The following is a 12,657-nucleotide window of genomic DNA, read 5'->3' on the forward strand; positions in this document are numbered from 1 at the left end:
TTGTCCCTATGGCTCAGCCCTTATGTAATAAAAGAATATTTTAATAAACTGTTGATCAAGGTCAGTGATGGCTCAACAAAATAAGCTGGGATGTTATATTTGCCTCCCCAAGAGCAGAGAAGAAACAGAAACCACCACTTATGTAGGAAAAAACAGGATCTTTTTTTTTTTTTTTTAACTTCTTACTTGTTGGTTTTGTTTCTTTGTTTTCCTTAATATAATTAGTTCATGAAATGAGTTTCAACAGCAGAAAGTAGGAATGTATACTAATGCCTCTGGTTCTGTTTAAACCCGGAGTCTGTCCTCTGCTCTTCCGTGTGCCTACCCCAGCCCCCAAAGGTGCTCCATGGCTAAATAGTTAGAAAAATCAGTGCGACACCAACTCTCTTACAAAAAATCAACAGGAACGGCTGCTCTGGTCATTGTCCTCTGACTTCCTCAGAGGAATTTCTTTTCAAAGTAAAATGAAAATCTTAAAAAAAAAAAAATCCCATGTTCTTAGGTGAGTTCATCCCTCATTAGCAATAAGGGAAGGATGCAGAAGAGTCCTAAGCAGAGACAATGACAGATGACTTACATCTCTTTGAGGAAGAAAATAAAACTCCCAGAGAAAGAAGATCACAGTCAAGCCTCCTCCTCCTCATCTACACAAGAAACTGCAGGATTCAGCGGAGCCTCTTTCTAACAAGTAGCCCTGAACACACATCACAGTCCTAGCTTTTAAAAACCGTATTGGGGCATGGATCCCTGAGTCCTAACAAAACCCAAACCCAATGCCTTCTTGCTCCTTTTTGGTGAATGAAGACTTTATGAATACTCTTAACATATATTTGTTACCTAGGCAAACACACGGCCTATAAAATTACCTTTATTGCAAACTGTAGATAAGACATAGCACACACATTGAAGGAGAGAAAAATTCTATATGGAGTCTTTCTTTTAAATCACAGCCCAGCTTGAGCTGTGGTACCTACCTGCATGCTTTGAGGAGAGGCTCTGTGGGCGGGAAGATCTGGGTGAGGGTGGTATAGCAGGGGATGGCCACAGCGTTGTAGAAGCCCAGCTGCCCCAGCAGAGCCACGCATAGGAAGACAAAAAAGTGCATGTTAGCCATTCTAGTAAGCACTCCATCTCTCAACTGAAGCTTCTATTTCTCAAGCTAACTATAAAATTAAATTTCCTAGTTTTGCTCCATGATATCTGGGCTCAATGAACACTGCTGCAGAGTGCATTTAAAAATGTCTTAAAATATGTCCTCAAAATCACACACATAAAAGGAAGTTAATCCAAAACCCAGTTCAATATTCAATGAGATTCCATTTATAGATCAATCAAGTTAAAATTCAAGTACAGCTCTTGTTGCTGATCAAAGTTTTCTACCATAGACGTTTCAAAGTTAAACCTGCTATTCTGCTACATGGGGGTTTCTTCTCCAACTTAATATTTGGGAATCAGTGCAGGGTGTTCTGTGGGGTTGCTACCCTTGGCTGTTGGTGCCCCATGTGGTCTCCCGAGGCTTTCTTCACCCACCTCCCTTTTTCTGACCTACAACAAATCTCACTGACTGTATCAAGGTTCTTGCATGTTACAGTTCTTTTAATAGGCCCTACTTCACAGTGTTTAATCTGTGATACTTCAAAAAAATATATTAAATGACACTTTATTAGGAATTTCAGGCCACAGTACAAATAAATGCTGCTGGCCCAGACTGGCCTACGGAAGGCCAGATACAAGATGTCAGCAGAGAATGCAGATGGTCTAGCTGCAGATAACTGCCCAGGTGGCTGACAATGTGCACAAGATATTACTGGCTCTTTGCATGAGGTGACCCCCAAATCAGGGCTTACCTTTTTCTCTAAAAAATTGAACTTCAGTGAGATGCACCAAAGGACACAGAAGAATGGAATCTACTGGGTCCCTTTCTGCTATTGTAAAGTCTGTCGTCACAGTAACATTACTAGAATAATGCCTTTGCACTACTATCTTTAACTTAGTAACTCACACAGAGGCTTTTCTTATTTTAGTGCTTTAGCAGATGTCATGGAGCAGAAGATCTCAAGAAAGAAATATTGGAAGGTAAAGCATTTTATTATTATGGCAAAGAATAATTTAATGGTAATCACAATTCAGAAGCAATACAGTTGGTACAATGCTAGTCGATCATAGAGATATTTTATTTAAAACTCTCTCATGCTATAAATGGATCTGTAATTTGGGCAAAAAACCAAACTATTCTCTTAAATAAAATGGCGCTAGAACACAGCCCATTCTTGGATAGCACTTTCAGCTATCCAATGCATTCTGTTGGGATGACAGCTTAACTATCAAGAAAGAACTTTGTTGGATCTATTTATCTGAGGCCACATGGCAAGGTAAGTTTCAAAGGAAATAGCAAATCAAATATAGTGTTGAAAGAAAGAGTAACTAAAGAAAACAGAGGTGAATGTTGATATAATCACACAGTGGGACAGGACCTTTACAATATGACATGAAAAGCAGACACCAGACAGAGAAGGCGGATCTCTGTGAGAACATATATGGGAAAGTTTCATAAACAATAATAAAAAAAAACTAAACTGCAAAATACACACACGAACAGGTATATCAGGTCAGGCGTGTTGGTGCATGTTCAACAGAGAAGGAACTGTGAGCACCGGATCAGACACAGCAGCTAAGGACACGAGCATACTGTGTACTGAGGACCAGGAGGATGAGAAGACCACATAGTCTTTATCTCTGCTGACATCTTTGAAAAACTGTGGACTGGCCTCAACTTTGGTATTAATGGTGAATAGACTGACTTTAAATAAAGTAGGAAAGTAGGAACACTTGAAAACTTATTCAAAAACCACCATCCTGTGAGTTTTCTGAAATGTTTTCTTTTCTTTTTTTTTTTTTTAAAGATTTTATTTATTTATTCATGAGATACACAGAGAGAGGGAGAGAGAGGCAGAGACACAGGCAGAGGAAGAAGCAGGCCCCATGCAGGGAGCCCAATGTGGGACTTGATCCCGGGACTCCAGGATCATGCCCTGGGCTGAAGGCAGGCACTAAACCGCTGAGCCACCCAGGGATCCCCCTGAAATGTTTTCTAAACAAAATTCTATATTATAATTATTTGTCTATAGCTAACTTCCCTATTATGGCATTAGAAGATTGGTAGTTTAAAAAGACAATAATCTGAGAAATAGATTGTGCCACATGTGCACAATGCAGAACTGACAAGGCCTAAGAGCTGTCAAAACATCAAAAAAGTGACATAAATTATGTGGTAAAACCTGAAAAAAAAAAAAAACAATAATTAATGTCAACTGATGGTAACACAACATTCAAAATGTACTAAAACACTCTGTATTATTTGTTAGCAAAAGTGGGCCTGATCAAAATCTATAATGTTACTCTCCAAAAAGCACCTTTGCACATTCACTGACAAAAGATTTTCTGCTTGTTAAAAATATTAACAATTCGGGCAGCCTGGGTGGCTCAGGGGTTTAGTGCCGCCTTTGGCCCAGGGCGTGATCCTGGAGTCCCGGGATCGAGTCCCACATCGGGCTCCCTGCATGGAGCCTGTTTCTTTCTCTGCCTCTCTCTCTGTGTGTGTCTCTCATTAATTAATAAATAAATAAAATCTTTAAAAAAATATTAACAATTCAAACTCATCCATACCTCCATTTCAAGCCATCCATTACCACGATTCCATCTGTGGAAAGAACTGACGGCAAAGGTAGTTGTGGCTTCTTCAAACTCAACTACAATTTCCTAATCCTGGGTTCTCCAACACAGTGTATGTATGATTTTATGACCACCTTACATGGTCTGACTTTATAAGAGAATTCATACCTGGCCTTGTGGGACTTCGTCCTTCTTGTCTCTGTCCATCATGGGGATAGGCTGAATTCCCAACTTCTTCATTTCATCACCCTAAGATAAACAAGTGAAAATCAAGCTTTCTCAATGTATAAAGAGTTACGAAATCTTGGCATTAATGAGTTGCTCCCTTTATTCGATACTTGTCTTCACAATGGATGTTTCTGGCTATTGACACGAACAGATATCAAAACAATAAAAACCTAACATATTATTGTTTGGCTTTTATCCTGAGGTTCTTCTCAACTGAATTGCGCACTGATCTGAAATGCATTCATCTCTCCTGGTTTCATGGTGCAGAAGTTAGTAAAAGTTATAACGAGAGGAGACACAGATAATAGTGAGGAGGAATGACAAGAACAAGGTATGGGATAACCTTAAGGCCTCTTTCTCACTTATTTTTCAAAGGAATTTTCACGCATGCTGAACTGGATGAAGCAAGGGCTTAGAGGGAAATACTGTATGTCAAGAATAAACTATAGCGTGCTAGACGTGCTAGTAAAGATACAGTATAATTGGCTACACATCATCCTAAGGGTTGTAGTCACAGATGCTTATTAAAGATTTTCTATTTTGCAGGCTCTGGGATAAGTAACATAAATATTATTTCATTCAATCTTCATGAAATACTGTAAGTTACATATTCTTATCCCTGGTTTATAGATTTTAAAAATTATCTTCCTCTTTTTAGTTAAAAATCTTCTTTCTTAACATACCCCAACATTTTCCTTACTACCTCACTTTTCCCTCATGTTTCTTAATTACTCAACTATTTTAATTATTTCACAATTATGCTTATTTTCAGGAATCAGAAGGGAGGGTCAAAAAACAAATTATTAAAGCCCTCACTGAGGATGTTACTGTATAGGACAAAGGTACCGAGTATAGCTTTGCTCTAGTATTATTACTTTAAATATTAACTCAGTGGTTCTCAACCTTTTTCCTTTCCTGTTCTAAGTGAGTGACACTAACTGGGCCCCTTGCTCAAAGATATTATAGTCCAGTCAGTAAAAAGGTTGTGAATAAACAATGACTGGCCAATGTAGAGTACTCGCAAACAAGGATTGGTGCTACACAGGAGAACCCAGGAGGACTGTGGGGTGTGTGTTCCAGGGGCAAGTGGCCCAGAGGTCTGCAGAAGGCAGGGGGAGAGCGGAGCTGACCTGGATGGCCACCCATGGGAGGGACTCGACTCAGGGGATCCAAGGGGCTGAGACGTGGGATGGCAGAGAGAGGCAGCGGGCTCATGTGGGCTCAAGTTCATGATTTCTGTCCTCATCCCAATAGCATGGAGAGCCAGACTGGGAAGAGTGCTCACTCAGTCAGAATCAGCCTTCCCTAGCCTGCATGTGAGACTAAGGAACAGAGAGGAGTCAGCAAGCTGGCCAGAGGTTTGATCCCCGGTGCTCCAGCAGGACTTCCATCCCCAGCCCCAGGACATCAAAGCCCACACTCTATGTGGCTACTCATCTAACTGTGCAGGAAGAGGCAGCCAGCCCGGTCAGACGGCACCAGGGATTCAGGCACCAGGAGGCCGAGTCCTGTGGAGAGGAGAGATGGGGAGAGGCGGGACCTAGTGCACAACTGGGAGGTTGCTGCCAAGACACAGTGACAACCTCTGCTTCCTCCCCAGGACCTCATATTCCTGGAAGATGGCACCCTAGGCAACTTTGGGAGCTTAATCTTTGTGGACAGTTTAATCAGTGCAGAATAGAGAGGGGAGAAAATCTACCTAACTTATCTGTCACGTTTTGATTCATATTTTAGAATACAAATATAGGTATTAAAGTATGAATTATATCAGTTAAATAAAATTATTTGCAAAACAATAGGGTAGCTTCAGACCAGTTTCTTCATGTGATATTTACAGAATGTACTGGAAGTTACCATTTTTAAATATGTCTGCAAATTAAGTTGACTGATAGTGAAGTCAGAGATTACAGGTCAGACACATACACCTAAAGCAACCTTCCTAATGGAGTCTGACAGTAATGAGGTTCTGAGATGCACACTACAAAACAGGAAAAAAGCACGCAGGAGTATGCCTGCACAACATGTTAGGCGTTCTGGAGAAGTCACACCGTGAGTATAACCAACTCCAGGCCTCTGGTCCTCATCCAATGAAAATTTTTGGCTTTGCCATCATGAAAAAATTTAACGTTATAAATCATTTCTACTACACTATCAACTGAATGACTGACTGGTTTTTACCTCTTACATCCCTTCTTTTATATGGGTGAGGTTGAATGGTTCAAATCAGCAATGACCAAACTCTTTGCCCTCCGAATGTCCTTTTAACGTCCTCGAGCCAAATGAGGTACGCAAACATTTTATTTCATTTGAATATGTAGAAGGGCCCAGGTATTTGTGGGTTCACTTGAACAAGAGAGGACTCTATTTGATGGACAATTCAGAAAGCAAATTGAGAAATAAAACATACGTTTCTGATAATGCAGATAATCCAGTCAAGAAAAGGTATTAGTGAAAGTAAGTTCCATGGTTGCTTCGCATGTCAGAGCGTCATGAGTTAAAAGCCCATATACTCTGTAGAACTTATAATGTGGGATCCCTGGGTGGCGCAGCGGTTTAGTGCCTGCCTTTGGCCCAGGGCGCGATCCTGGAGACCCGGGATCGAATCCCACGTTGGGCTCCTGGTGCATGGAGCCTGCTTCTCCCTCTGCCTGTGTCTCTGCCTGTCTCTCTCTCTCTGATGTGACTATCATAAATAAATAAAAATTAAAAAAAAAAGAACTTATAATGTGCAGGTGAATTGACTATCTAGAATATTTCCAGAATCCTGTCTGTCTATGGTAATCATGTCCCAAATTTCCAAGTGTAGGCATACACAGTCTGTGACCCTGATGGACCTGCAATACTGTGGGCTGTAGGTCTGTATAAATGTCCTTACATCCATGTGTAAATGCTAATTTCTCTACTGCATGTGACTGCCAATAGTTTTTTGAAGTAACAAGCAACCTGAGCTATTAAGACATTGTTACCAATTTACCCATATATTTACTTGCTCATCAGAATTTTTCTCATTTTTAAGATTCACATAAAAATAAAAAACATACCTCAGCCCAGAATTCTGCATATATGTCATTTGCCGTCAATTGTGTCACCGGCCATAGTTTTGTTACAGAACAAAGATCACAGGCAGTCATCATCAAACCAATGACACGATCTCTAGAACACAGTAAAATAAACCTGGTTAGTGTGGCATTTGCTCTCTTACAATAAAGGCTACAAAGACTTCTGGATTTTCAGAAATAAGTCTCCAAGTAGGCATTCCTTGACAACCGGGAAGGGAGTATTGAAGGTATAACCCGCAATCAGAGATGTAAGTGGAATTAAAGATTAGTGTTGCTTAAGTTGGAGGGACCTTGTGTCACCTCTGTTCACCGTGTGCCCCTGCTGCCTTGGTATCACTGCGGCAATCAAACACCATGTAGACATGCTCTGTGCCACCTAAGTCCTCTGGTGCGCTTCCACAGCTGTGGATTGGATTTTCACTTTCAGGGAATTCTGGAAATGTACAGGGTGAAGAAATCTTGAAGAAGAAAATCTATCCCAATCCTTTTGTTCATATAAGAAAACCATGAGATGCAGAGCAATGAAGTGACCTCCCTAGAGCCCACAGCTAAAGACGAGGCCAGAGCAGACTCCGGTCCTCAGCACACTCTCTGCCCTCCAAGCGTGGAGAACGGGTGTGACGGGAGCTCCCTCCAAACACTTTGCAAACTCTAACCTCCAAATGCAATGAGTTCTCCTTTCCAGGTGCTTTGCATTCACATTTTGACTTCTTTTCTCTAAACATGGTTTGGTTTAATCTCTCCTCTTGAAGAACAAGAAATAACTGCTTGAAGACTTCAAACGGACATACCCCTACAACTTTAATGGATTTGGTCTAGTGACAAGTGGTTGTCCTAAACAAAATCTATGCTTAATGGTAGCACTAACTGCTAATTAGTAAGGAATTTTAACTGAGTTTAACTTTTAGGAAGCAAATGACATAATTTAAAAGGCAAATTATCAAGAAAGACACACAACTGCCACAAGTGAGATGTCACCGTTCCTAGCTAATATGAGCATTCTAAGGAGTTTCAGGAATCTGATACTGCCAAAGGCTGCCTTACTTCTTGTAGTTGCACAATGGTCACCATCAGTGGCTACAGTGCCCCACCCTGGATCCTGAGCCTGTCCTGACCATGGCAGATGACATATTATAAGAACACCTATCCAAACTTTGACAGGGTTTCTGATTTAGTGGCACTCCCGCACGGAGATGCCCGGATATCTGGGAGACCCTGCGTGGTCTGTTGCCTGTGTCATGGACGCTGATCACTTGCAAGGCTCCTTTATTTCCCATCAGCCCACTTCCTTTAGGCCATTTGCCTAATAAACGATCTCTTCTACTACCTTACTTTTCTTAAGAACACGTCTCTATCAGGGCAGAGGAAATAACTAAAAATGTTGATGAGATGTCTGTGTACCCATTCTGTGACCCCCAACAGATGCCGTGTGAAGGTTCAAACCTTTTAACACGATCAGGATATTCTGTATTTTCCTGATGAGGGAGTTTCCTAAGCACTTGGTGGTTTAAAGGCAGAATATTTCTGGATTTGGGCTTCTAAAAGAACAACTTTATTATCTGTTTATTCAACAGGTAAATTCATTAAACAGAAATGGAACATAAAATAAAACTGACTCTATTTCATAAGATTGAAATAATCCAATCTCATTTAAACTATACACACATACATATCCCAACATTTACTTCTGTTGGCTGAACATTCTAATATGCTTTACCTCAAAAAAGATTTCTTATCTTGTAAATCCATGAAACAAGAAATGTTAATAGAACTGGGCACTGCAAGATGCAAGGAACCAATTCTCTCCCCGTATGAGACTTCCCAGGTAAGGTGGTTCCTCTCAGGGTTGAAAAGATTATGACCCAGTTGTCATTCAGATTTCACTGTCAAAATTACTTAGACAAAACAATAGTAATTATTTACTGGTAACCAAAAAAGAAAAATAAGATGAGGTTTTTATTAAATACCTTTAATAAATTACTTATTTTTTACTTTCAGGGATAAATTAGTTAGATGGTTATGGTTGTCTGGAAATATGTAAATTGGAATCATTTCATTTCTTTCCATGGATGTAATATAGGCCTAACTGGGATAGATGCTTAATTCATCATGTATTCTAATAACCAACCATGAAAGGGATGGAGTGTAGGCTAACTATACTCTAGGTACAATCCTGTATAACTGTGTAACCTATTCTGTAAAAATAACAGAGTCCAACACAATGCCTATGTTATAGATGATTCTTTGGTAATTAATTTCTGGGGGTTTGGCTACATTCACTTATTCCAAAAATTTCTGAAATGCCTCTATGTCTCAGGAACAGTTATAGTAATGAATCAAGTAGCCCTGTGCTTACAGAACTAACATTCTAATAGGGACAAGCAGAAAATAAGGTTAAAAATTTTCATTGAAAAAGTTGGTAAAAATCATTATGAAAGAGGCAAAATAATGAAGATCTGTGAGAAAGTCCCAGTAGAGATGAGTAGGTGTGAAAGTCCTGACGTGTCAGTAATGAGCATGGTGTGTCTGAGGACTAACAAGCAAGCCATCAGACAGTGGAGACTGTGAGCAGAGGAGCAACATGCTCCATGCTTTAGAGAGATCTGGGTGGAGAATGAGTTGTACAACTGTAGGGGCATCGGGGGAAGGGGAGAGATTCCGTAGGAGACCACAGTGGTCCAGGGAAAGGAGGGCTCTGGATGTTGGGTAGAGCCAAGGTGAAGCACATTAACATCTCCAAGAGTTATGGTGACAAAGCTCCCACCCCTTCTCTCCCTTCTCCTTTCCCTCATGCATAATCTCAGACCAGGCAGGGAAACCAAACACAGAGGATCTATCAGGATGTGCAGACATTGATATCTGAAAGTGAGCATCTCTCACCAGGGTGTACATTTGTCTTCTCAGAGCCACCCTATCTTAAAATTCTCCTCCCACAATAGAAGATCACAGAATCACAAAACCTTACAAAAGGAGAGGAAACCACACAATCTGCAGGATTTCAGGTGGGTTACTCTTCCATTATGCCTCCCACCCCCTGCCTACTCTCCACTGTCTATAGAAGTTGATCAGCCATAAAGACGATGTCCAAGTGGAAAAAAAAAGTAGAAACACACGGCTGGAGCAGATGAGACATAAGTAACTTTATAAAAGATTTCAGGTAGAGATATGAAGATATATAGTGAGTTCTCAGATAATTATTATCACAATTCCTCACTTGTGTCAATATCTAGAATTCAAAAAGAATGAATGACTGGCTCAGTTTCCACAGTGAACTCAAAACTAAAGACTCAGGACCTCTAATTCTCTACCCTCACTGTTCACTAGGCTCTGACCTCATTCTGGCCTCCTGAATAATGTGGCCCAGTTTTTAAACACAGTGACATTACCTACTCGAACACAAGCTGATAATCTTCAGCCAGGATCCCAACGTCAAACATTCACAAAGGCAGGGGCAGGCTGAAGGGAGGCCGAAGATGGGGAGCACAGGCTGTATCCCTCCCCAGCTCTGCATAGCCAGGGACCCACAGGGACAAAGCCAGGGAGGCAAACACACCAACTCTTCTCTCCTCCCGCCCTTTCATCTCTTGTCAATGCCACCAGTCTCTGAATCTAGACAGAAGCCGGAGGGGGAGCAAGGGAGCTGGGTGAACTAGTCTCTAGAGGTCCAAGTGGAAAACGTGGTCAGTGAATCTGAAGGCCAAACTAAGGCCACCCAGATGACAGGAGTACCCCAGAGGAGAGAGCTAGAAAGCTGTCGTTCACAGTGGAAAACACGTTTGAAACGCAAACCACTTAAATATAAAATTATACCTCTTTAGTCATGTATCAACATGGCACAGAAATAGAAAAATGGGTTTAAGGTCAAAATTTCTACTAATCTAAGAAAATCAATTCCATTAGTGTTTGGGGACCCCAGGTTAAAGTGTCTGGATAGTCCAGCACAAAACTGTCATAGAAAATAGAAAAAAAGAAAAAGGAAAATAAATACATGCCTGCATATCTTAGAATGTTCATACACAAAGAGCTAATCAATGACCAGGTTATTACAACTATGGCAGAGGTTGGGTAAACTGGGGTCCAGTGGGTAAATAAAGAATAAGCCTTTGGGGGATGTATTAGTGGACGTTTTGCTAAGAAACTACTATAGTCTTATTTTAACTCTTCTGTTTCATTTTAAAATCAGATCATACATAATATTTGAAAAGGGACTAGGTTAAATCATTTTCCCCTTAAATGACCATTTTAATGATTTTTTCCTGTTTTAAGCTCATCTTCAAGGAATTTTAAATCACTGTATTATAGTTCTCTGATAAGACAGCCCATTGTGGCTATTTTTTAAACATTAAACCAGAATCAGGATATTATGGATTCTCTGAAAATATTTGAATAGCTGCAGAGCCAAAGCCGTAGAAGAGATGCTAGACTCCTGCTGTTTCCAATGACACAAATAATACAAATAACTCTTTGAAAGAGGCATAAGCATAGTGCACTAATGATCTCACTAAAGTAAACTTTAAACTCAAGCTCTCAATTCTTCATTTTATAGAATCCTATGTTGCTTCTTCACAAAATAGCATGGAGAGAAAAATGAGTACATGTCAATGGAGAATCACTCGAGCAAATGTGTGTCACGGACTTGCTGCTATTAAAAATCATCCTAATTCAAAATTTATTTGCATAACAAAGTCATGCATTGTCTTAGTTCTAGAATTGAGAGCCCTTACACAGCAACATGGGCTACTGTGTGTAACTTTGAATCAAGTTAGAACATTAGCAATTTCATGTTAGAACTTAGTTCCCTACATTTCAAGCTCTTCAGATGAAACATAAAGCATACCTAGCAGAATGAGGCCCTCATGCATTTACTACCGCAGGTAGACAGAGATTCTTAATTTAAATAAAGGATGCACTTCTCTATACTTTAGGTGATTTCACTCTTGGCCAAAGTCCATCATTGACTTCCTCAGATGAATGTCATCTTTTCATGCTTTAGTATTATAATTCTAGGTGTAAAGAGAGAAGCCACTGTCTGTTGTTTACCAACTATCCAGTGGAGTCGTTATAATCGATATCTATAAAAACTATCACCTAATATTATCATATTTTTAAGTACAGACATTTCAGCAATATCAGATAAATTGACATATGAAAAGTATGAAAGAGATCAAGAATTCATAATAAAAAACTCATAATTTAAAAAGATACTGATAAGCAAAGGTAAACAGTAAAATAGCAGAAACAGTAACATTTACTTAAAAATATATTACTAGCTTATAGACTACCCACTAACTAATAGAGAAAAAAATAGCTTTGGAGAAGCATCCTTTTTAACAGTTTGCAGAGTGCCTGGCTACTATGAATATGGGCTAGCTGGCAAGGTAGACACCTGCCCCTCGGAAAACAATTCTAACGTGCAGCAGAATCAAGGAAGGGAGCAGTTGCTCATGTTTTTTTGAACAGGAATTACTCAAGCAAGAAAATTGGGAATGAGATATAAAAACTAGCAACATTTGGAGTTGATACCTATACCTTCTGTAGAGTGCCCAACTGAGCTATTTCCAGCATCGAAGTGAAATACATCTGCAACCTGCAGGCTCTGCTGGAGAAACAGCTGTCCAGATCCAGGTGATGCTGTCTAGGGAGTGTCAGGAGCAAACCCGCATTAATGACAAGGACGGCTGGTAGAATACATATCTAG

The 12,657-nt window shown here is 40.1% G+C and overlaps 1 protein-coding gene across 1 annotated transcript in view; it reads right to left on the reverse strand.

Moving 5' to 3' along the window:
• The window catches only part of PDE10A (phosphodiesterase 10A), a 298,525-nt gene that overhangs the window by 7,046 nt on the left and 278,822 nt on the right, over positions 1 to 12,657 (reverse strand). The window contains 3 exon segments of the mRNA XM_038526520.1: positions 975 to 1,063; positions 3,841 to 3,921; positions 6,942 to 7,053. Coding sequence (XP_038382448.1) covers positions 975 to 1,063; positions 3,841 to 3,921; positions 6,942 to 7,053 — 282 coding nt within the window.

Source organism: Canis lupus, chromosome 1 (genome assembly GCF_011100685.1).
Source record: "Canis lupus familiaris isolate Mischka breed German Shepherd chromosome 1, alternate assembly UU_Cfam_GSD_1.0, whole genome shotgun sequence".
Lineage (NCBI taxonomy): Eukaryota > Metazoa > Chordata > Mammalia > Carnivora > Canidae > Canis > Canis lupus.